This window comes from Siniperca chuatsi, linkage group LG1 (assembly GCF_020085105.1).
Source record: "Siniperca chuatsi isolate FFG_IHB_CAS linkage group LG1, ASM2008510v1, whole genome shotgun sequence".
In the NCBI taxonomy this organism is placed as follows: Eukaryota; Metazoa; Chordata; class Actinopteri; order Centrarchiformes; family Sinipercidae; genus Siniperca; species Siniperca chuatsi.
The window spans coordinates 21,978,322-22,003,397 of NC_058042.1; the positions used below are offsets into that span (position 1 = coordinate 21,978,322).

The window sequence follows — 25,076 nt, forward strand, 5'->3', positions numbered from 1 at the left end:
TGTTTGATGTTAGAACATTATCTGCACTGTGCTACCCAACATCAGTGACAACAGCGAGATGACATGCTGTTTGCAGTACAAGAGTATCTGCTCCTGTACCACCAAACTACTGGGCAGTGTCTTCTCTCTGGCTGTGAGACTATTTAACACCATCACAAATGATAAGAAACATAACTCTTCTCCCCTGCCTCTGCACTACATGCTCCACAGGCTGCTCTAGATATGTTTTTTGTTTGTTTATTTAGCTGGGTTTTTTTGCACTATTGTAATCATAATTCAACACTGCATCATAGGGAGAAGTTAGTGTGATGATGTTGTTGCACAACTTCTTTTTTTCAGTATTATATTTCTGATACAGTGAAATACAAAAGTGCCATTTGCACAAACATTATGAACACATTATGGTGCCATCAGACTTGCGTCCTACTCCCTGCTATTTGCACTACCAGTCTGTTTTTGCTATTGACATATGTTGGGCAGCTACATTGTTGCTGTCTTGATTTTTATATATAATGTGTATAGTGCTTACTTATAGAGAATATCCCTAGTTTATTCTAGTCTTTATTTTTGACTTTTTAAACATGTTTCTTCTAAAATTCGTAGCATAATGCCCTCACCTTTGATGACAATAAATTTGACCTTGACTCTAGATTGGACCTCAGTACTTGAGAAATACATTATTTTTTATGTACAAAAAAGCAAACACACATTGAATATGTGAACCATCAGAAGAAATGGCCAGTGGTGAATAAATGTCCTAATAAAGAGCCAGAGTCCTGTCCTCCTTCCGGGCTATCTTAATTTTCCACTAGCCTCCAGTTTGTGCATTGTGTGGGTCTCTCTGAAAAGCTGAAACATAATGAGATCACAACAGTGCTGAGTCATAGAACTTTTATGGTTGTTGAGCAATGGTGTGATGTGAGGACTACTATTGCGAGTGGACCTTCACTGGAGCTGTGTTTATAAAATTAGAGCCCCTTCCTATATGAGGTTAGATTACGTGATTGTGTGTGTGTATGTAAGTACACCACTAGACAGTTTTGTAACAGTAGCTGTATATAATACAATAGGGCTATAGATCACCATAACATTTAATTGTTAACAAAGACTGAGATAATCCAGAAGGAACACTTTACACTGATGTCTAGGAATGGTGGGAAAGTAGCATTAAGAGTAGCAGGTCTGGCACATTTAAATTGTTAACACATTAAGTCCAAAAATTATTTACGCGTTTAAGCAGAAACCGCCCAAACCGAGGAGGGCAGCAGTACGCCATCAATGTGTCTTTTCTGCCAGAACCAACGCGGGCGAAGAAGAAATGCATGGAGCATTTTCCAACCGTGGAAATGGCGCTTAGAGGTGTAGACGCCTGAAGTCAGAGGGAGCATCTTGTGCTGGTCAGACAGTTGAAGCGCGCAGAGGGCTCTACGCATGAGTTGTACTTTGAAAAGCAGCGGATTATGACAGAGGAGAGAAGGAATCGGGAGATTCGTCAAGGAAAACTAAACATTCGTGGCTCTGATAAAGCCGTCAGCATCGGACAGGTTAGTGTAACGTTAACGTTGGTAGCAGCTAGCGGCACATCGCATCACGTTTTCCAGCGTAGTTGGGAGAGAGCTAGCAGGGCTAATGTTAGCTCACTAACCTCGTTTATGCTGGATAAATTCCCAAAAAGATTTACAGTAAGGACGTGACTTGTCGCTGACGAAGACCAACTGTACCCTGATGTTGCCAGTAGCTACAAGCTAGTTAGTTTCATATTGCCACACTACACTACAGTATATTTGCACTGTTCCAGCTAAAGCTAAAGCAAGACCACTATATCATCTGTAACGTGACCTAACGTTAGCTAAGTTACCAGATTCAAGTAATGACAAGACTTGTCGCCAGCGACAAGGAGCTTGTAGTGTGATGTTGGCTCTGGTAAAATACTACCGTTACTCCTGGTTGTCAGCCCTAAAGTGGGTCGCGGAAGAACTAACGTAACGCTTTGCTAACATTAACGCTAGCAATCGCTATAGCTTACGCGAAAGTAGCAACGTACCTCAGACTAGACTAGCTAGCCACCCTGACTTTGTTTTAACTAGTTATTCATAGGATGATTAAACGAACTTTTTAGGGTTAAATGTCAATCTGCGTTGTAATGAGTTGAGTGTTGTAGCACAAATCCAATAACTGAACAGCAGCAGCACAACGTGAAATAACTGTTGCCATCCTCTAATGCTCATGTATGCATATATCTAGGTTAGCTAGCTTAACTTTAACGGTGAACTCGGATAAACTATAATCCTGCATGACCTTGCAAGCTAACTGGGTAGCCTGCTAATTTACTGAGGAAAGTGTGTAAGGCAGCTATCAGTCCTTATTCAGCACTAAATAACATTAGCATATTTTTAATATGACGTTACTAAGGCCCGTCTTTAACAGCACCGTGCATTAAAGTGTACAAAGAAAGCGATCGTTGGTTTGTTTACATTATGTCAACATAGCTCCACGCTAACATCTGCAGCTGATGAAGCTAATCTATGCTCTGCAGATGCTAACGAACGAGCTAACATTAGCCTGTTAACACTTTTAAATATCAACGTCTTGGCTCATACGTTTGACGATTACATTTGAAATTTCTGGGTTGTAACAAGTTGTGAGAGTCTCACATTTTATGGGTTGTCACACAAACTTTGCAAATATTGACACGCGTGAGCGCTAACGTTAGATGTCGTAGATGGTGAAGTTAGATTTGTTATTTAAATCAGCTTATTTGTTGTTGTGAAATCTTTGCCTCTGTAACAGTGTGGCGCTGCCTTTAAGTGCATAAATTGGGCTTGTTTAGTTCGTAATTGTTACAATACGTTTACATGTTCAATCTCATGTCATGGCATGTGGCTGCGTAGTGACAGGCTTGTTGCGCGGGAGTTCACTTGAATCCACTGTGTTTTCCATCGTGGTCACAGAGGGCAGTATTGTGTCCAATTTTGCACGCTGGGAAACTAACAGACACGTTTCCATTCAGGTTGAGTTGGCCTTGAAAGCTCAACTTTGTAATCCACACTGCTCGAGATAATATTATGTTGTTGGAGCACTAGTGCAATGACAAGGCTGAGGGACGCCTAAACAGTTTCAGTTTTGGGTCAATAATTGTAATAGCATAACAAAAGTATTTAGAAATCAACACAGGGTAAAACATGATAATAGATAAACAAGCAGACCATACCAAAATCTTTGCAGAGTGTAAACATTAACATTTAAGCCTGGATTTGTGGATCTCTGACCAAAGATCTATGAAAAGTGAAATATTACTCAACAAATTGCTTACAAAGAGAACTCAGGAAGGTGCAACTGGATGAGTAATGCCATCTGATTTTAGTGTACCGTTTTGTTGTGCTGGGCCTGTAAGTTGAAAAATGTATTGGCATTATCATTGGATTTAAAAGCCACTTCAGGGGGGTTCTTTGACCAATGATTCAAATAGTGCTTTACTCTAGCACTTTATCAGAACTCACATCTGCAAACAGATGTGTAGCAGTATGTCATTTGTTGTTGATTAGAACGCAAACTCAGTTGCAGCCCCAGTTGTCAGCAAGTTTGCTGACAGCACATTTCCTGACAACTGGGGGTGCAACTGTGTGTTTGAAAGACAGACCTCTTTTGTACTGTAAACCCCAGCTGAGCAGATAAAGCCTGAGGTGGATTTATGGAGTAGGAGGGGTTCAGAAAGAGTATTTCACAGGTTGTCATTTTACTTATTGATGTTTAATTAGTGAGAAGGTATCAAAGGCAAGGTGATATTGACAAAATTTATATTTTGATCACATAACTATGGCAATAATTTCACAGTATTTTTAGGGAACTATTGGTGAATGGTAAATGGACTAACTGCTGTTTCTAACAAACTGTATGTCCTGTGTTGCTGTATACAGTGAACAATGCATGACCTGACTGCCCAAGTCACCAGCAGCCTGCTGCCTTTTCCAGGAGTGACTATAGATGCTCTGGGGGAGGATGAGATCACTCTAGACTCTGTGCTACTCGGGAAGTTCACTGTTGGTAAGCCTATTTTTAATGATCAATGATCTCTATAAATGGATATTTTCTTCCCTCCATCCTTAGTTGCGATAACAAATCAAAGGTTTAAAACACATTGTCACTACTCCCTCAATGAGCAAAATAAATGCATCAAAGTATTTCTAACACCCAGGTGGGGAACGTGACTCATTTTTTATTCATTATTTTCTTTAAATAGTAGAGGCATCTTAAGTTATTTAGAAATTATTCAAATAAAACATTCTAATAAACATGTTGACTGTCAGAACTTTAAGTATTCATTACACAAGTGAAATTGTGTAGTTTCAAACAAGTGATTTACTAAATTTGGTTGCTACATTAAACTTAGCTAGTAGCTTAGCTTACTTAAGTAATTACTTGTTGGAACAGCACCAGCCAATCAACAATGTAAACGTGGAAGTCTCTGCAGAATCCCAAGGTGTAACAAAACTTTGAAAAATAAGAATTTTAATTTAGTGATGCTTAAATCTCCTGCATTATCACTTGGCTAAGTTTTAGCTTAAGAACAGTTTGTACTCAAGGCTGCAGGTCAGTTGTTATCTCGTGAGCTGTTTAATTCTTAAAAATGGAGCCCGGTGATAATCCTAGATCTTAACCCCCTAACCTTTCATTTCATTGTGTGTGTGTGTGCGTGTGTGTGTGAAGGCCGCAGCGGGCTGGCCTGGCTGGCCTGTGGCCCCCATCTGGAGGTTGTCCATGCGGTGACAGGCGAACGGCTGTCTGCGTACTGCTTCAGTGGTGGAGGCGAGCACCCACCCACTGTCCTAGCTGCCAGGGACTTCAGCTGGCTCAAACGGTCAGAGCTATGTTTCACCATCTATCTCTTTATCACTCTTTATATTTGCACTCTTTCCTACTTTGTACTGCAACTACTGCACAACAATTTCCTTTGGGATAAATAAAGTTCTATCTTATTGTAATCAATGGAAACAATAATTAACTAAATATAATAATAAATATAATTAACTAAATATTAACTGCTAGTCACACTTGTGAAGCGTGCTAGTCGACAGCTGTCAAATCAAATGCTTCCACATTTTGTTACAAAGAAAGATTTTTAAATGCATATTAATGATGGTGCTGAGGAAATATCAAATGTTAACTCCTTTACTTTTTTATTTACCTAGGTCTGGATTGCTGGTTGGCATTGAGGAAACAGAGGGCAGCGTGCTTTGTCTTTATGACTTGGGACTGTCAAGGGTGGTCAAAGCTGTGGTTATACCAGGCAGGGTGAGTTGGCGGTGCACTAGGGTCCCCTCTACTCTTAACTGGTAGAGATGGTTTTATGCTTTGAATCTGAATGCTAAAATTTTGCAGTGGCTAACATTAATTGGTTGAGTCATTAGAATATACAAAATGATAGAGCAGTCCAAGGGCAAAAGACGTTTCTCAAAGAAATTATATTTTTATTTCACATTGCTGACATTAAGAATTGTGTCTTTGTGTTGTAAGCGAAAAAACTCTACACAACCCCCACAGGCAACCTGAACCAGACATATCTCAGCAAATGTTAACGCACAACTCTTTTTGATGAACACCAAAAAAAAAAGAAATTAACGTAGCACATGCTAATATTTAGACACCCTGTCAATAAACAGTAACAACTCCTTTGGCAGAAATTACAGCCTGCAAACATTTCTTGATGTCAGCTTTATATTCTTGCTGTAAGCATTGTTCCTTGGAGCGAAATTTGTAGTTTGACAAATATTTTTTGTTCATCTCACGTTAGCAGATTTTTGTGTCAATAAGTATTGAAATAGAGATTGATAAATAAAAAAATTGGATTTAACAATTACACACTGTTGCCATGGTGGCACAACAGTGTTTCAGAGTCACTTTCTGATAAACCTATCTGATTTTGCCAATTTTCTCTCCTACACACCTGTTGATCCACAGGTGTGCAAATAAATTCTGATTTTGCCAATTTTTTACATACCGCAAGTATCCTGTCCATCAAAACCTAAACAGCGTCTGTCTTTCTTTTCTTCTTTCAACACTCTCTGTTGTCTAGATTACAGCTATTGAGCCGTTAGTGAGTTATGGTGGAGCAAGCACTTCGACCCATCATCTTCACCAGAGTCTGCGCTGGTTATTTGGCATTGCGGCCATAGTAACGGATCTCGGTCATGTTCTCCTTGTGGACCTCTGTCTCGACGACCTGTCCTGCAGCCAAAGTGAACTGGAGGCTTCAGGTGAGGAGCTAGCATTAGGAAGCGTTGGGTTTATATTTGTTTGCATGCTCATGTTCTTTTTGTTTGCCTTCTGCCCCTTACAAACTGCTCTTAATCTTATCTGGAAGAGGAGAAATAATCAGTTATATTATTCACTATTCTGCACACCGTATGTTACAAGCATTGGGGGGAAAAACATGGTTATTTACTGACACCTATGGGTCCATTGTAGACCCCTCTCTGTAGTAAATTAGTAAAGGAGTGCTTATCTTGTTTTTCCTGCCCCACACTCTTGTTTCTATATCTAAAACTATTTATGTTTACTCTCTGTTCCCAGACCTGCAGGTAGTAACCAAGTCTCCTGCAGAGATCCCCAGGCTTAGAGAAGTCAGCACCAGACAGGGCAGACATCTTTGTCTCCAGCTGAATGGACCCAGTGGAGTTGGAGCCACAGCTCTGCAGTACATCTCCAGGACCAACCAGCTGGCAGTGGGATTTTCTGATGGACACTTACAGCTGTGGAACATGAAGGCTCTAAAGAAGGAGTGAGTCTTTGTTTTTCTTCTGACTTCTTCCATATTTTGTGAAAGTAGGGAAGATGTACGAAGAAGAGCCTTGAGTTTCAATCCTGTATAGCTTTTTCTTTGAAATAAGGCCACATTGCTTTATGTCATGTAGAGTAAATGTATTATTGCTGACAAGACTGTAATAATACATTTGATTTGACTTGTATTATCAACAGTAGTTGAAAATACAGTGGGAAGAGAGTAGGAAGTAATAGAGTAATATGTAGAGTTTGTGCTTCTTTTGAATTGATAAGCAGTTGTAATATAATGTAATCTTATACCACTGATACATTCTAAATGTTCTTCAAATCACTGTATGTGCATTCATTTTACGTAGATACCACTCCCAGTTAGAGGGTGGCAGAGTGCCTGTGCATGCCTTCACCTTCCAGGAGCCAGAAAATGATCCCAGGAACTGTTGCTACCTCTGGGCTGTCCAGTCTTCTCAGGAACTGTAAGCCTTACATGTAACAAGTACTCCCATCCAGGCAAAGTGTTATTTGTTTTTGTTTGTTTTCCAAGCTCTTATTTTTTCTCTACCTCCTCTCACTCCCACGCAGCGAGGGAGATATGGTTAGCCTCCGCCTGCTTCAACTGGCCTTCAGTGAAAGGAAGTGTCTAGCTTCTGGGAAGATCCTCTATGAGGTATATAGTGCATACAAGATTACAACAATGTTTACTGTCTATTCACTTCACTTCACTTGCAATGCTGGTCCTGTGTCAGTTCCAGCAAATCTACTGTATATTTACCTTTCTTGGTTTATTCTCCTCCTCCTTTAACTTTCTGTCACTCAGGGTCTGGAGTACTGTGAGGAACGTTACAGTCAGGAGTTAAGTGGCACAGCTTTCCCTCTCAGGGCCCAGGCCACCAACACCCGTCTGCTGAGTTGCCAGACCATCGAAAAGTTCCGACCCCATCCTGACAGGGATGACAGTATGAACGAAGGTTAGCGTTCTTCCCCTGAGACTACCTGTAGAAGATATGAGTATGTGGGGAACTAATTAGAGCAGTTTTTAGCATTTCCCATCAAATTTGAATGCTGTGCTTTGACATTGGAATCTTAAAGTAGCTATATTATGTGTTCTCATTAAAACTGTTTCTACTGCATGATGGAGAACAGTTCTACTCTTTGACTCTCTTTTTCTGTACTGTATCTACTTGCCCTCTTGCCCTTCATTTATTTTCTTAATCACTTCACACACACTCACAATCACTTCCCATTTTCAGTTGCATCTCCAGACACCAGTGTGTCTATCTTCAGCTGGCAAGTGAAGGCCTATGGTCAAGGAACACCATCTACCTACATCGGGGTGTTTGACATCAACCGTTGGTACCATGCACAAATGCCAGACTCTTTAAGGTACAGTGGAGACTTATTTTGCAACTGTTTAAGATAATTGAAGGGTTCTTAATAGGCTTGGGCGGTATCTATTTTTTCATACCTTACCTGATATTTCACTGGGGTATACAGTGTATGACGGTATTTGGGGAGGGGGCGTAAAAGCTGAGCTGCTGGTGATCGAAGTCACTGTAGTATGAATGACATTGTCTAGCCTACAATGCTGTGTGTCTAATATGCAATTAGCCTACTTAGACAAGTCTTGTTATGTTTAAATACTTATGGCCCATAGAATAATGAATAGATAGGAAATAAGCGCCCTTCTTCCATAGATTCTTGCTGGAGGACCCGATGACATTTGTTGCCACGGCGGATACCGACACATCAGTGGGCTGAACGGAGATGATGTGCGTAGGGGCACATGGTTGAATAAAATCATGTGGCTAATAAACTGCTTTTGTAGTTGGAAGACGTCATCTCAAGATGAAGTTATATGTGGCAAAATCTTCATGATTCCATATCTAGTCATATTTAATTGATTAGCCACAACTTTTTTGAGGCAAATAGTGCACACAGCTTCGTCCGTGTTGGCTGGCTCACCTTTATCATCGAGACTAAACCCCAAAGTACTCCAAAACAGGGGCAAAGGTATTTTTCTTATTTACTAGTCCTGCAACGTTATCCCCACCACCACTTGCAGTCGCCATGTTTCTCAGCTCAGCTACTTGTTCCATCAGTGGAGACTGACCTCTAGTGGCACGTGCTGTGCGCTATAATACATCACCTCAGTACATCATCTCCATATCAGTTTAATAGAAAGAGGAGCGGCTGTATTTTTTGACGGTATTGAAAATCATACCTTTGGGTTTTCTAAGTACCCTGGTATACTGTAATACCTTGATACCGCCCAAGCCTAGTTCTTAATTTGAAAAGAAATTCCCAACTTTCTGATCACTTAATTGTGTATTTTCATAGTATATTTTCTGAAACCTTTTTTTTCCAGCATTACACACTGTGTATTGCGTGTTTTGTGCTGATTATACATATGGCTGGTTTAAAATGTGTTTATTACTGAAGGATTACATCAGACATGGGACAGCCATTAGAACAGCCGTTCATGCACAAAATGTAGTATACTGTAAATGTTTGGTTTGTGACAGATAGGGACAGCCTAGATATTATAATGATACAAAAATGGCACAAAACAGGAATGATAGACACCCAAGGTTAATGATGTTGTTTGTCTGATCCTTATTGGTGGTTTGACAAAAGAGCAGTGGTGCAGGTTATTAAGTGCTCATTGTGTCCTCTTTTCCTTGGGTTATTGTAATGATTGCTTGGTTTCCTGTGGCACTGCATTTCACTTTTACTTGTGTGTTGTTATTGTCAGAACTGGGGAGTCTCTGCAAGATTGTCCCTATCTGGCAGTTTGGTCTCTGGACCCAATGGTGCAGATGGTGTCTGCACACGTCCTCCTGGATGTGGTGGTGCACGACCGCAGCCTGAGCAGGGGCCTGCCCTTCACCTGCCCCCCACCAGAACAGTACTTTAACCCCACCACATATAACTTTGGTAGGTGTAGATACTGTATGTAAAACAATCTAAATATGAGATTCTATGGAGAGACGATAAAAATGGAATATTGAATTATCTTCCAGGTCTTTTTTTTTTTTTTTTTTCAGGCTCTATCCTTGCTGTTGACTTTTTATATTACTCAGGAATTTGCTTGTGCAGACATGCCCAAGGTTGTAGTTGGTTGTAGAAATATAATTTGACTAATTATTGTTTTTCCTTTCATATTACAGATGCTACCTGCTTGATCAACTCTGGAATTGTGCACTTAACCTGCTCTGGGTATCAGAAGGAGGCAAGTTTTCTCTGTTAATTTTTCTATCAAACTTTCTCTTCATCGTTAATTTTATGGCATTAGACGGTGTAGTCCCTCATTCGTCCAGGAGTGTTCTATCGTAGAAAAGGTTTCAGTCGTAGTCATCTGGACACTGTTTTCAGAATCAAGACGTTTCGGCTCCCATCCGGAAGTCATTCTCAATTGTGAAAAACAATTAGGTCAGGTTCAGATGAAACTAGCTATTAACAGATACTCAGGCAGATTCCCTCCTGAGGGCAGGGTTTATGTAACTCAGATTAGCTTAAATTTCCAGTTCCCGTCCAATTTTTTTTCACAATTGAGAATGACTTCCGGATGGGAACCGAAACGTCTTGATTCTGAAAACAGTGTCCAGATGACTACGACTGAAACCTTTTCTACGATTTATGGCATTAAATCCAAATGCAGATTATAAGAAGTGAATATGTGACTGTATACAAATACAAAAGGCAAACTTCAAACTGTTTGTACTTTAGTTTACATGGGTTTTCTTCTGTATCATTGGGACATAGACTTTTTCTTGTGTTTAAATGAGCATAAGATAATATCATGTTTATCACTAAGGCTACACAATATGTACCATGTAGATAGGATTTAAATATGTGAAGATGATTTGAATGGAAAGTAGGCTTGTTTACACCTCACCATTGTGATTAATACCAGACCCTGAGCTTTTTGAAGAAAGCTGCTCCTTGTTCCAGTGACATCATCTCCACTAGTTACTCTCGCTGCCTCATGTCTGGCCTACTCTCATCTCGCCTGGCTGACACCCAGGCCTCCAGCCTCTCTCAGGTACACGCACATCCTTGGCTGACATCTTGGTCCCCAGAACCACCTGTTCACAACACAGACGCACAAAGCCACCATTCTTGATGCTTTTGTTCTCCCTCTTTTTTCTCGTTAAAGAAAATCTTTCACGTGATACAAAACAATACACAGAATTCAATAAAATACGTATTCTGAAGTTTTGATGAGTCATTTGTACATGTAACTTGATGTTGGCCTTTAGGAGGAGCAGCTGGATGCCATCTTGTGCACAGCAGTGGAGACCAGCTCCTTGGGAATGATCACTGGCTGTATCAAGCAGTGGACCGCAGAAGGTGAGGAGTCATACTTGAAATAACTGACATTATTTCTCAAACTGCCCAAACCCATTGCACCCATGACGGCATCTATGTGGTGAAGACGTTCAGTGTTGCTCTCTTTGGCTTCATCTCACACATATATACACGTAGTACTTTAAACCTTTGCTAAGCCCCTCTGCATACATGTTGTAGCCACCAGCCCTGCAGTCAACTCTAATGCTTGTAATTCTTTCCCTTCTAAACAGAACAACCAGGCTCTGCACTGAATCTGCGCTACATCCTGGATTGGGCCTGGAACAAAGTAGTCCAGACTAAGGAGGAACTGGATGGCATCTGTATGTTTTAATTTTAATTTATAAAAACAAAACAAAAAAACCCCCATTTAATCTAAAGACCTTCTGAATTATATAGAAGTTATAGTATATATAGTTGTTTACTGTTTAATACTAAAATTGCTAAAACATTTCTTCTTAACATTGATCAAATACCCAGTGATCCATTTGAATAGATTAGATCAGATATGTTTGCATAGCCTTTTTTGTACGGTAAATGAACCCTTCACGCGGATGACAACACTTTTACAGTAAAGTATTATTTAACCTAGGATAGAAAATGCTTGCCTTGTCCATTTGTTGATATTGTACATTTATTTATTATTTAAGTGATATAAATTCCTCCTGTTTCCTCCCATTTCTATACTGTTTGCAAGTTTGTTTCAGTTTATATATTTATGTTGTACATCTGTTCCTCCTGTGCGTGTTTGTTCCCCAGGTGCACCGCTGTTTGACAGCTCATCCAACTTCACAGATCCTCAGACCATGCAGCTGCTACAGCACAGCCAGAGACTGCTCGGTAACCTCAGTATCATCTTCCACTGTCTGCTCAGTGAAGCTCAGGAGCTCACACAAAAAGGTGCAGTATCCACGCAGATACAATCACATGTGCAAGTGTTATATTTCCCTGTGATGTCAGTGGAAACAGGTTCTGCCAGCATACAAACACTGTTTGTTCCCATTCATGCTAAACTATAATGAAACACTCTTACTGTGTTTTTTTTTTTTTTTTTAATGTCTACTGAGTGTTGATGTCAGTAAAATAATATGTAGCGCCTCAGAGCTTTATGGTTTGATACATTATAAAGCTATAATGCTTTGTCCTTTGATTAGCCATATCTAGCAACCCAGAAGCTGTTGTGTTGTTGTTTTGAATCATTTGTAGTTATTAATTAAGGTTCTGGTTATATTTCTTGTTGTGTAGGCCTGGTGGGTCTGATGAACAAGAACATGGTGTCCAGTCTGATTTCCAAGTATGCCCAGGTGGTGCTCTGGTTCTGTCGTACTGGTCTACTGCCTGAAGGATCAGGTAAAGTGTTGCTGGCATAAACATGATCCGGAAAACTTTTCCAGCAATTAACCAACACAATTTCTCAGAGTTGGTGAATAAACGACTTGGAAGCAGCTTGAATACCTTTAGGTCACTGACCCGAGTGACCTAAAGATATTTTTAAACTAGAAGCATTGTGCAATGTAGAGTGGGGGAAACAGAAAGGTCTTTAGCTGGCTACAAGAGGTGTAGCCAGTTAAAAGTCTGAACAAATATTCATTAAAATTTGCAGAAATGTGTCTGGTTCAAGTCTCTTTCTAGAGTTGGTTTCTTCTTTTAACAGAAAATAATTGGAGCATACAATTTGTGAAGGAGTTGCCAAACCTTTGAATATCACTGTGTTCAGTTTTAGTTTTTTCTCTTTCTCTCCACGGATTGTAACTGCTCTCCCCACCAGACGCTGACGCTCTCCAGATCTCCAGGCCTTTCTACACTCACTCGGTCATCAGCAACTATTATACTATACGCAGGGAGGAGCTCACCAGGCTGGCTAAGTGAGCATTCTTTGCTTGAAAGCAATTCAATCTTACATGTATTCCAAATCTAGGACTGCAGCTAGCTAATATTTTCTCAAATAATATCTCAGTTACTTGTTGATCAATTCTATACGATGTTAAAATGACAGATGTCCATTTCAGTTCTCATTTTTCCATGATGATGGTCTAAGTTTATCTAATGCTGACACTCTCCTGTTGTCTTCTCAGGGGCAAGTGGTGTGCAGACTGCCTAATGATTGACGGTTTGGTTGGCCAGTGTGGTGAATGCTTGACCGACCTGTGGAAAAGGGACGAGGGTGGGACAGGGCAATACCCACCACCTACATTGCATGTAAGCATTATATGTGTTTGTTTTTAATTTTATTTATTTTGTACCATCTAATTTGTGTCAAATTGAGTTTGCATCTGTGTCTCTTACAAAGTGTAAAGAATTGATTTTATATGTTTGATCCACAGGCATTATTGGACATTTATCTACTGGACAGCATTGATGAATCTGCCAAGCATGCAATTGTATCCTTCCAATAGATAATCCCCAAATGCCCAATCATGTTCATGTCATCCTTGGCCTTTTTGTGAATTCAGGGATCGCTTCTTCAGCTGTTTAAAAGGGAAACTGCGTTCACTGTTTTAATGGTACACAAAAGAACAAATGTAGCAACTTATTTTTGTAATCCTGTTGGTACATAAAACCTATTTTTATGATTACTGATTTTTTAATGGATTATTTATGCTTTGTTTCCATTTTATATAGTTGTGCAGTGTTTGAAAAACTGAAATCTACATATTGTTCCATGTTAGGTCATTTATTTTCCAATCTCATAGTTGTAAATGAAATGTAAATTAAGCCTACTGCATGTATGAGCCTTGACCTGTTGTGACAGGTGATTTACCTGTTGCTGGATGTCATGTACTCCTTCCCCAATAAGGAGGGCGCATCAGTGGAGTCTTTCCCCACAGCTTTTGCCATCCCTATTGGACTGGTGAAACTAGTGCAAGGCCTCTGGTTGCTGGACCATCATGACCACCAGGTACACACACATTGACACATTTGACTTTTTTTAATTTTCCCTAAGATGTATATTTGGATACAGAGAGGTAAAAGAGTGCTATTGTATTTAAAGGGAAATGGAACATTAACAATATTTGCAGTGTAAACATTAGTGATACTTTTAAATACAGCTATTACAACCTCATATGACACCATTTTTATGATACTCTCCTTCTGTAAGGTATTAGCTTTTTTAAACTATATTTTCTTCTTTGTCCTGATCAGAGTTCATTCGAGCTGCTCCTGCATCCAGCTGCCTCTCAGTGTCAGTTTGAGTGGCAGCACGAGCGTGTCTTGCAAGCCCTGATGTGCCAGGGCCAACACTCAGTGGCTCTACGATACTTCCACGTTACAAAGCCCCCAATTTCATCCACCTCCCAGGCCAAACTCTGCCTGTCTGTACTGCTACACAACAGGTAAGAGCAAAGGGAGAGGTCTCTGCACCTCTTTCTCTGTGCAAGAACACCAGCAGAAACATTACATACATAGTTTTGCAATTGTGAAACATGGACAAGAAAAATAGCTTTTTGTTTTAGGAAACAAGCTGCCAACATGTTGGTAATCCGATGCCAGCCCACGGTTAGTTTACTTCCACATGTGTTATCTTACCTTTTAATAACCAGCTGGTGTGCCCTTCTTCCAGGTGTCTCGTAGAGGCGTGGTCCTTACTTCGGCAGCACTCTAATCGCCTCAACATGGGTGAGCTGCTGGGCTTCCTGTATGAGAGCTGCCAGGAGCTGGGCCTCATGAAGGAGCTGCTCAAACTGCCCCTGGGCCTCACTGAACAGGTAGGAGAGCGATGAGTGAATGCATGGTTACATTGGTGGACATTTTTAAAACCCTAACTCTTCACTATTCTGCTTGTACATTAATCTGTCTTTGTGTTTTTGGATTATAAAGTCGATGCCTAAAACTCGTGGTTCTTTGGTTTGTGTTTCAGGAGTGTTTGGAGAAGTTTCTCCAGGGTACAGGGGGTCTCCAGAACAGAGAACTGCTGATGGTTCATTACCTTCAGCAGGCCAACTACATTCCTGCCCTGCAGCTCAACCACAACCTCAAAATGAACCTGGTGGTATGTTTGACGCGCACATACAAAGTATTATGCTAATTTTCACAGAATTATCTTGATATACAGTATATGAAGTATTCAGAATCAGATGTAGAAATTATCAATTTAGAGATCTCAACTTTGAACCACAATATCCAAATATGAAAATGATAAATATATTATTATTGTTATTATATAGAGAGAAGATACTTGAATCCCATAAGATTTATAACCACATTCTCTTACTACTTTGTTCCTAGAATGAGCGAGACCCAAAGCTTAAAGAACGGTCCAACACCAGGAACTCTATATTGGATCAGTATGGCAAAATTTTGCCTAGAGTCCAGAGGAAACTGGCGATGGAGAGAGCAAAGCCCTACCAGCATTCCTATGCCATCCACAGAGAAGGTAAGGAGGTGCTCAAATTGAATTCAAGTCCGTTATAATTTACCCCAGTGGTAAAATGTTTTGGAAACAGTATCAAAATGTTAGTAGAAACTTCTCAAACCACACACGCATAAATCACTTACTCAGTATGTTCCACTCATATTTCTTTGCCAAAATATGGCTATTTTAGTTTTAATTTAATCTAAACAACAGTTTAAAAAACATTATTTATCAAATATAAATAACATATTTACACACTGTGCTCCAGTTTCCCGGCCACAGCCACTGTCAACCATCACCAAGCGCTCTGCCAGTGAGAAGGTGATGTCGAGGGCCGGCTTCATCAACAATGTCCTGACCAAGATTGAGGAGGTGTGGTTAGGCAAAGGAGCTACACCACAGTCCTCCCCAGCCAAGAGGTGAGCAGAAAAAAAAAACAAAATTGCATCTCAGAGGTAATTTTTTATTATTATTATTATTGATTTGTTTGAATATTTTCTAACCTTTTTCAATTTGTTTCTACCAGCCCCAGGGCAGCTGATGTTCAGAGCCCCAAGCCCTCCTCCTTGGCCCTTCCTGACCCCTTCCTGGGAACTCCAATCACCATGACCTCCAAACGAAAGTCAAGGTACTCTCATAAGAGCTCCACGTTAGCCTGAGTGAAGCATACCATAAATATTTATTTGAACATAAAAGGATAAACTTGTTTAAGTTTTTATTTTATGTTCCTCTGGCCCATGATAGTTTAATCAGTGTTTTTGAACATGTACTACTCTTTACTATAACCAGACAGAAGTTTGATCCTTTATATTCTCAAGATCTCAAAATTAACTTAGTAATTGATTCTAAAATAAATGTAGTTGAGCATCAGAGGAAGGCATCTCTTAAAGGGTATAATTCAAATTTCCACAGTACTGATATATTATTTTTACAGACCTCACAGTAAAAACTCTTTAAGCCACATTATTGAACTGGGAAGTACATTATGCTGACCTAAGGTGTAGGAAATATTTGATATGGAAAACTATGCATGTAAATCTTATAGCATTTTTACAATCACAGCATCTTAAAGTAATTGATGCATTCCTTCCTCATCTTCAATGTGACCCAGGCTGATGGACTTGGTGGTTCACCCCTCCTGTCAGACCCCTCGCCCTCTTCTCAGCCCTCCAAGACCCCCCAGCTCCTGGGTTTCTCCAAAGAGCACCATGAAGGCCCCTGAATTCAATCTGCTGCAAACACCGCAGGTTGTCAAGGTAGACAAGTGTGGAATTTTAATTATTTTTAAGTAATCAAAAGTCTATATTTCATTGACACTTGAAGTCACATCTATCTATCTCTCATCTATCAATTGACTTTGTATTCCTGGAGCATTTTGTTACTTACACTTTTTTCATGTTTTTGTTCTGTCAGCGAGCTCGGGCCTTGGCTGCTTCTGGCCCTGTGTTCTCAGCCTTCACTCCCCAGTCCATCCTACGCAGCAGCCTGAGGCCCACACCCGTCGTCACCCCTTCTGCTTCTCCAGGACGCTCCATCACCCCCCCACTCCGCAGCAAAGAGAGCCGGATCACCTTCATCGAAGAGGCAGAATCTCCTCAACCAGAGAAGGGCATCCGATGGACCAATGGGGTAAAACAAAGCACTAGATAGGAGTGGTGTGTTGACTCTGTGAAGCCACCTCACACATAAAACAAAAAACAAAACACTTTTTGGGCCAATATGCCATTCTTTAAGGTTGCAGCTCATTAGTTGGTTTTTAGCCTGGTATCTTTTAAAATAAGTGTAGTTACTACTTGGTTCTTGTGTGTTCATCATTACAGATTATAATGCACAATGTGCAATGTTCCACTAATATCAACAGATCACATCTCTCTTGAGCTGTTACCTAATTTGTGCTTAGTGGTCTGTATCAGCACCTCTTTCTCATTGGTTATCTTCTTTGTTTAGCTGGTAGGTTTGATTTTGTCTTTATAATAAAATGTGTCTTCCAATCTTCTTTGAAACCGTTTCCCTGTAGATGGCAGCAGACAGTGAGATTAGCTTGCTGACCAGAGGCTCCATGCTATCCAAGGCTGCACGTAAGACCTGGTCCCCAGAGCCCGCTGAGGAGGAACAGGATAGAGATGAGGAAGGGGAACAACCTCATGTAAAGTTCGTGCCTCCAGAAGGTGGTATTCCCTCACCACAGCTGAGATGCTTTGAGAGCAAGTCATCCTCCATCCATGAAGTCGCTGCAGAAAGCAGACCATCAGATGCAGCGCAAGCACAACTTAGCTTGAGTTTTGACGCCAGCCAGGCATCTGTCCGTTCAACAGACACCACTCTAGAGTACTATGATGCACCTCTCTCAGAAGAGCAGGAAACAGAGGAGAACCATACAGCTACAGAGAAAGATGAAGAGGTAGTGACAATGAACATCAAAGACCTAATTGAAAAGGAAGAACCAGAGGAAACGCCCTCACCAACCACTGAGCAAACCCCACTCCTGGCATCAGAGAATCTAGAACGGGAAGAATTGGAGGTGACGGAAGACGAAATATTTGAGGATGTGATAGAGATTGGTCATGAACTGGAATCTAAAAACGTGGAAGAAGTTCAGTCTGAAAAGGAGGATAAACAGGATGTTGAGTCAAGTTGCGAGCAAGAACATGCTGCAACTCTTGACCAAGAGGAGACGTTTAGTCACAATCAAGGTAATTCATTTGATGAATTTGCTCTATTCGTTGCATTCAGAAATAAAAGGTGTTGAAAATATTCATGTGTCGCCACACTTCTCTAAAACATCGCTTGACACATTTTGTACGCTACTAGTTTGTACCCAGGTAACTGAGAACACAATCTCTGGCACTGAGGTCGAATATCAGGATCAACCAGCGACAGCCACAGGCCAGGACGTCCAGTCAGAGGCCACTGAACCCACAGAGTTCATTGAGCACCTGAAACCATCTGGAGCCACTGAATCTACAAATAACGCAGAAGAGGAGCTGGAGCAATCAACAGGTCCATTCTTAAATTATGCATTTATACTATTAAAAAGTTCCAAGATATTACCACTTCATATTAGACAAGACTGTAGTGATTCAACATATACACAAGACTATGGGGAAATGATAGAACTGTAAAGTATCTTCATAAAACAAATGTTTTTATGGTACTCTGAATACACTTGGCTTTTCTGAAACTCTTCAGTATAGGTTGAAACATTATATTACCCAACCATTAAGTTGGTGGGTTTCAGTTTCTGTTACTTCCAATATTGAATTTACATGCTGTTGTTAGTGGTTTGGTTGACATTGACATGGATACTGATGGAGGTTTGGTTACTGTTATGTGGAAAAGGGATGATGATAATTAGTTTTTGTGTTGTTTGCCAGTAGATCTAACAGAGTTTGTGCAGAGACATCTGTTTGGCAGTGATTTGTCTCCTCCGCTCACCCGCTCAGGAATCCACAACGCATCACAGACCCAGACATCCTTCAACAGGTTTTTACCATTTTCTGTTTACAATAAGAAAAAAAGAAACACCAAGTTTTAAAAAAAAAAAATAAAAATTATTAAAAGCTCTCAAAAACTGCTTCCCGTACTGTCCTTTTCAGCTGCTTATCTGTTTGTTTTGTTTTTCACAAGTTAAAAGATCTCATTCTCCTTTCTCCCAGTGAGTCACTGGGTGAGGTTGAAGAGGAGGAGCAGGCAGCTACTGAAGCTCCTCCAGTGTTCACTAGCCAAAAATCTACTGCCTCTGTGACGTCCTCCGAGCCAACTGGCACAGACTCCCACTGTGAGGAAGATTGTACACACATGCACGTTAACACTGGTGCTCCAACTGTTACAGTGCTATTTTACTCAAACTTCTCTGCTTGTTCTTTCTTTTTATCTCCTAGCTGTTGTGAGTCTAAACGATAGTGAAGAGCTTTCTAGCCCCGTGTCTGAGGAAGAAGACGACGAGGAGGAGTCTGATCAAGCTGAAGATGAAGAAGAGGAGGAGGAGGAGGAGGAGGACTCTGGTAGTGAGGTGGAGATCATTGAGGAGGTCCAGGGTAATGGGAGGCTGCCGCCCCTCCAACCCAATTCAGTCTTTGTACAACAGGGACACACACACTTCCTGCCAAGTCTATCAGAGCAGGAGGCTGCCGAGTTCTCTCTGATCACACCTGGTGCAGAGATGAAGGTAACAAATGTAAACCTGAAACAATTATTCAATTAATTGATTGGTCGATCGACCATCTGTCAGCAACAATTTTAATAATCATTTATCAAGGAAAATGCCAAACAATCTCTGATTCCAGCTTCTTTAATGTCAGGATTTGCTAGTTTTCTGTTGTTTTTATATTGTATGATTTTGGACTGTGGGTCAGTAAAACAACACATTTGAAGAAGTCACCTTGGGTTCTAGAAAATGTTCATAATTTTCTAACATTTTATAGACTAAATCATTAATCTATTAATTGCAACAAAAAATCAACAAATAACTTCTCATGCATGTTTGCACTTTTACAGATTGTAGAGGAAGACATGGAGGGTGAGGTGGTGATGGTGAGGCTCGGGGCAGATGAAGAAGTGATGGAGGCAGATGAGGTTGAAGAGCAAGGATCATCATACATGGAGCTCAAACCCTCTACCACTCTCCTGGTACCCCTGGAGCTTATGGAGGGGCAGGGCGGCCTGGTGGATAATTCTCAGCTGGGTCTTCCTGTGCTTCAGCAAACAGATGACCTGAGGACTGAAGCTCACGGCGGCTTCTCTCTGATGCTGGATATGGACGAGGATGGTGATAAAGAGGCAGACACACTGCCTATGGAGAATGATCTGCAATTCTCTGACCCCCCCATCCTATCTCCAGCAGTGGATGAACTTTTGGAGGCTAGTGATGAATTTATGGCCGAACCTGAGATTATTATTTTAGGCACAGATGATCAGGATCCTCCTGTGTCTGGAGAAGCCTCCGAAGAGGACCAGAGGAAAGAAATGGACATCTTGGATGGAGTTGACATAGATGGACCGACTTGTAACTCAGAACTTGTAAAACTTGTTGACCAAGCTGACCTACAAACTGAAAATCCTGAGGCAAACCATGAGACAGAGGATGCTAAAGAAGAGAGGGATGCAGAGTTAGTAATTTTGGCTGAAGAACATCAACTTGCAGGTCTTTCAATGTCTGAGCCAACTCCATTGGGAGGTCTCCCAGCAGTTGTAGATGACAAAGACTCTACGGCAGAGAAAGATGCTGCTGAGGAGGAGATGGAAGACGAGGTGGACAAACCGCACACCACACCACCTGCTGAGGAGCAGGACACCCCAAGGCCTGCTGAGGAGCAGGACACCCCAAGGCCTGCTGAGGAGCAGGACACCCCAAGGCCTGCTGAGGAGCAAGAAGAGCCTGAAGAGAATGGGCCTGTTAATATGGACACAGAGATTGTCCCCAGCGCAGAGACAGTGATTGTTCTGGAGGAGAAGCAGCAGGGCCACAAAGCCTCAGCAGAGACAGAAGAGGATGACAGGGAAGAAATTACGACTGAGAAAGAAACAAAAAAAAGAACCAGGGGAAGACCAAGAAAACATAAAGATGTTGAAGAAGAGAAACCTGTGTCAAATAGCCACCCAGAGGAACCGCCTGTGCCAGAGACCCCCACTTCTCAGAGGAAAAAGAAAGCTCCTTCCACCCCAACACGCAGGACCACAAGAGGGAGGACAGTTACCTTTATCTCTCCCCTCCTGGAGGAAGCAGAGGAGGATGGAAAAGTAGAGGAGGCAGAAACGGGCACTCTGGTCCCGGCCTCACCTAGTCGTACACCCAGAAAAAGCAAACAGAACAAAGAAATCAAAGTCCGAGCTAGCACACCCCGAAGAAGTACTCCAAAAGCTCAGCCGGAGCCTCCTAAAGACGAGGTTGAAGAGGGGGTGGCCATGGATGATGACACCACAGTTGCATCAACCTCCAAGGCCTCTTCTCCAGCCAGACGGCGGGTTTCCCAAAGGGCCACGTCAACAAGGACCAGCCAAAGGTCCCAAAGTGAGGAGGTGTCTGCAACCACAGAGGTTGAATTCAAAGAAGACCAAAAGGATGAGGTCACACATACAAAGATTTCTAGACAAACAAGCTCCAAGACTCCTACACCAGCCAAATGCAGAACCACTCAAGGAAACACTCCGAGGAGGTCCAGCAGAAGGATATTGAGTAGCAGTGAGGTGTTGTCAACACCATTAGAGATCTTAAAAGAAGAGAAGGAACAGGAGGAGGTCAAACACAACTCCAGGAAAACTAAGACAGAATCATTAGAGCCAGCCCTGCTGGAGGAGGAGAACAAAAAACAGCAACTTTCCAGCCCCGGCAGGACGACTAGACAGTCCAACCGGATTACCCTAAACGTTTATCCACAAGTAAGGATTCAAAAATGTCTAATTTTTTCCATGTTGTTGATGTTGAATAAGCTGAAAGCTGTCACAGATAAGAGAATGTTTTTAATCAGTAACATACCAAGAATGTAAAGCTTCATAGATCATCTTGTTCACCATCATCTGATATTAAGCTAATATTTTTGTTTGACATTAAAACTGTTAAATTACTTTTCTCATTAATATTTTTGAGACACAACGTTCCATAAAATGATTAGTTTTAACTCATTTTCAGTTTCACCCGTTTTGTCCATTATACGTTATTCCACATTACATGTTGATAAACCTGATCCATCCACTGTCAATCATTGATGACATTTAACACTCGCAGGTGAAACTGGTTCCTGTATCACTTCCTCAGAGTGCAAGAAAGACGAGAGGAGAGACAATTACTGAAAATATAAAAGAAAGTGAGGCTCTACCTGAGCCTGCACTTAACAGCAACACTGGTCACACCAACTCCGTTCGTCCAACTAGAAACAAACTCTGGGATTACCCTGAGGAAGACCTTCCCTTACTGGACTCGCCATTGGAGGTGAATTCTGAAACCCCTGTCGCAGATGCCCTCATCAAGAGACTTCAGGATGAGGAAGAGAAGCAGGAAGGTATGTATGAGGCTGTGTACGGACCAGAAATAATACTGTTATTATTACTATTGTAATAGACCATAAAACAAAATACAGTGTTCTGTAATCTATTAATCGTGACACACTGTTTTAACATTTTGTACAGTTTTTTTCTGTGAGACATCTGCTCTGAAATAAAGAAGTTTAAATGTGTGGACATGAATGTATAAAAGTGTCAACTCTTTGTTATACAGGAGGAGTAGTCGTCACAAAGATGGTAAGAACTAGCAAGAGGGGCACAAAGTCGTCTGTGGGGCAGGTTCACTCATTGCTTCCTGTGAAAGACGGCCTGGTCCCCGAACCCGAGGAGGACGAGTCTAGTCCAGGCGAGCACTCATTCATCTACTCCCCCTCGCGAAGAAGAACAAGAGGTGAGCCGTGTTTCTGTTTTTAACTGTATGTCCACGCATCCATTTATCCATGGTGGTTTTAACCCCGTGTTGTGTCTGTGTTTCAGCTAATAGAGCGGAGTCTCCTGGCCTGAGTGAAGGGTCTGCAGCGCCTGTCACTCGAAGCAGGAGAAGAGTTGTCAAAGATGCCTCTGCTGCTCCTCATGTAAGTGCTTCTGCTTATGAGCTTGACACTGTTAGTGTGGAGGAGGCTGAATTTGTGTTTTTAACCTAATCATTATTAGTCTGTAGGTCAGATTTTCTAACATGTGATCCCGTTAGCTCATTGTTAGCTTTGCACAAAGTTAGATAGTTGTTTTTGATTGAAAATTAAATTTTTAAAATTACTGGGGGTTTTTTTGTTTTTGTTTTTTATTAAAACAAATATTGACTAAGACCACTCTAGTGTGATATTAGCTGACTGTATGCAAATCAGTGTAGCAATTTGTTGCTTTTTCTACACTCTATTTGTAGTCATGTAGATGTCTTCTGTCTACCAGCCTTTGAACAGGATGTTTGCACAAACAAAAGAGCCTCTTCACTGCTCTGAAATGATGGGAGCCCATATCTCAAGGATTATAGCTTAATTTGAAAAGAACAAAAAGCATTTTCATTTTTTAACCTTCTTTTTTTCAGGATGAAACTGCCGTGGAAGAAGATCACGTGGAAGTGGAGAAAGCAGAAGGTGTTTCTAAGAGCAGAAAAACAGGCAAACGAGCAACCAAGTAAGATTGTGATTGAGCCCTAAGACTGACGATACGACACATAACTGTTTAGTTTTATGAATTTTAGTCTTAATGTTACAAACCAGACTACATCATTTTTCAGTGACATAAATCAGTTCATAGTGTGCTCTGTTTGTTACTTTGTTCTTTCTCCACCTTCAGATCCAAAGTAGTTTCAGAGCCGCCTCCCATAGCAGAGGTGGACCTGATCTCGCCCCTGCCCAGCCCTGCTGATCCGCTCCCGCGAGCACAGAAGAGGATTAAAGAGGGAGAGGCCCCAATCTCGAGCATGAACCTTCGACGCAAACGCATAATGGACACCGTTTTCACAAAACCTGTCACGCGGAGGAAGAAACTTTAAGGGGGTTGGTGGTGGTTTGAACCAGTGAGCCTCAGACAGCCACCAGAAGATTTGAACCAACTCGTTCAGAAGCTGTCAAATAAAAGTGTATGCCTAAACTCATGATGGTTCTATTTCCTCAAATGCCTCACAGTGCTGCGGTTGTCTTTTGTATATTGACTTCCCTGTAGGACAATAAAATAGAAACAATATAGGCATGAAAATATATTTTTGGGACAAAACACACTGGTGGATAGCAGTGTGAGAGAGGACTATATTTTTAGAGTTTACGTGTCCCGCTCGTACTAACTCGTTTTCACTTGATATTGTATCTGTGGCCATTTTGTGTTGGACATTTTGCGATATTCCTCGTAATCATCTTAATTCTCTGGGCACCGATAACGCAAGGGAAAGCAATCGATGTGGGCTTTTAGAAGCTCCCATTAATAAAACCAGAGAGACTGAACTGAACCTGCCTCTGATGAAGAGGTTTTATTTACTTTCTTTTTAATTTTAAGGTGTTTTTTTTTTTTTTTCTTTTACTTTTAAGATTTGCTGTTTTTTCTATTTAAGAAGAAAAGCAACCAACCCAGTGGAGATAAAAGGTTTCTACTGACAACGTTTGTATATAGTCTTTTGCTATGTTTCAAATAAAGTTAATAAATAAATCTTAAAGAATTATGTTCATTTTGAAGTTTTAAGTGTCTGGAATGCATTTGATCATCTAATCAGACTGCCTATGCCATAGTCTTAAAATTTCAGTCGATTTGGGGAATTTTTTGTGAGACTTGTACACTATTGCCATCAGATTTGGACTGTTTTTGTATGTCATGGGGATGTTGTATAGTGTGAAAGAAACAAAAAAGACTTGCACAGCGGTTTGGTGTTAAAAGCTGTTTTGGGAAATGTTAATAGGCTTGTTTAATTAAATTTATGGCAACCACCATCTGACACATAGGCTATTTTCTGATGAATGTATGTAGAATGTCTTATTTTTGATCACTGCTCTTTGATAAATATGGTAAAGCTTGAATACTTCTGGTGTTGATTGATTGTCTCAGTTCAATTTACTGTCTGAAGTGCTTGTTAGTTTGGTGGGTGGATGGAGTGACCGGCCCACAAAGC

The 25,076-nt window shown here is 41.0% G+C and overlaps 1 protein-coding gene across 2 annotated transcripts; it reads left to right on the forward strand.

Moving 5' to 3' along the window:
* Positions 1-1,297: 1,297 nt before the first annotated feature.
* ahctf1 (AT hook containing transcription factor 1) lies at positions 1,298-24,984 on the forward strand. Of its 2 annotated transcripts, none has more exons than XM_044199346.1 (40): positions 1,298-1,544; positions 3,918-4,044; positions 4,708-4,858; positions 5,190-5,292; positions 6,074-6,254; positions 6,571-6,778; positions 7,137-7,253; positions 7,360-7,444; positions 7,595-7,745; positions 8,028-8,160; positions 9,530-9,711; positions 9,945-10,006; positions 10,691-10,819; positions 11,037-11,127; positions 11,358-11,447; positions 11,884-12,024; positions 12,370-12,474; positions 12,893-12,989; positions 13,200-13,323; positions 13,449-13,505; positions 13,877-14,023; positions 14,269-14,459; positions 14,687-14,831; positions 14,984-15,115; positions 15,352-15,499; positions 15,747-15,897; positions 16,005-16,106; positions 16,590-16,734; positions 16,892-17,107; positions 17,496-18,171; positions 18,290-18,478; positions 18,856-18,961; positions 19,135-19,256; positions 19,360-19,646; positions 19,976-21,856; positions 22,233-22,476; positions 22,692-22,868; positions 22,955-23,052; positions 23,523-23,611; positions 23,774-24,984. In XM_044199346.1, the coding sequence occupies exons 2-40, from the start codon at positions 3,924-3,926 to the stop codon at positions 23,970-23,972; spliced, it is 7,773 nt and encodes a 2,590-aa protein (XP_044055281.1). In that variant the 5' UTR covers positions 1,298-1,544; positions 3,918-3,923; the 3' UTR covers positions 23,973-24,984. The 2 variants fall into 2 exon arrangements, with proteins under 2 accessions (XP_044055281.1, XP_044055271.1); XM_044199336.1 differs by having other exon boundaries at positions 1,299-1,544; positions 22,203-22,476.
* Positions 24,985-25,076: the final 92 nt, after the last annotated feature.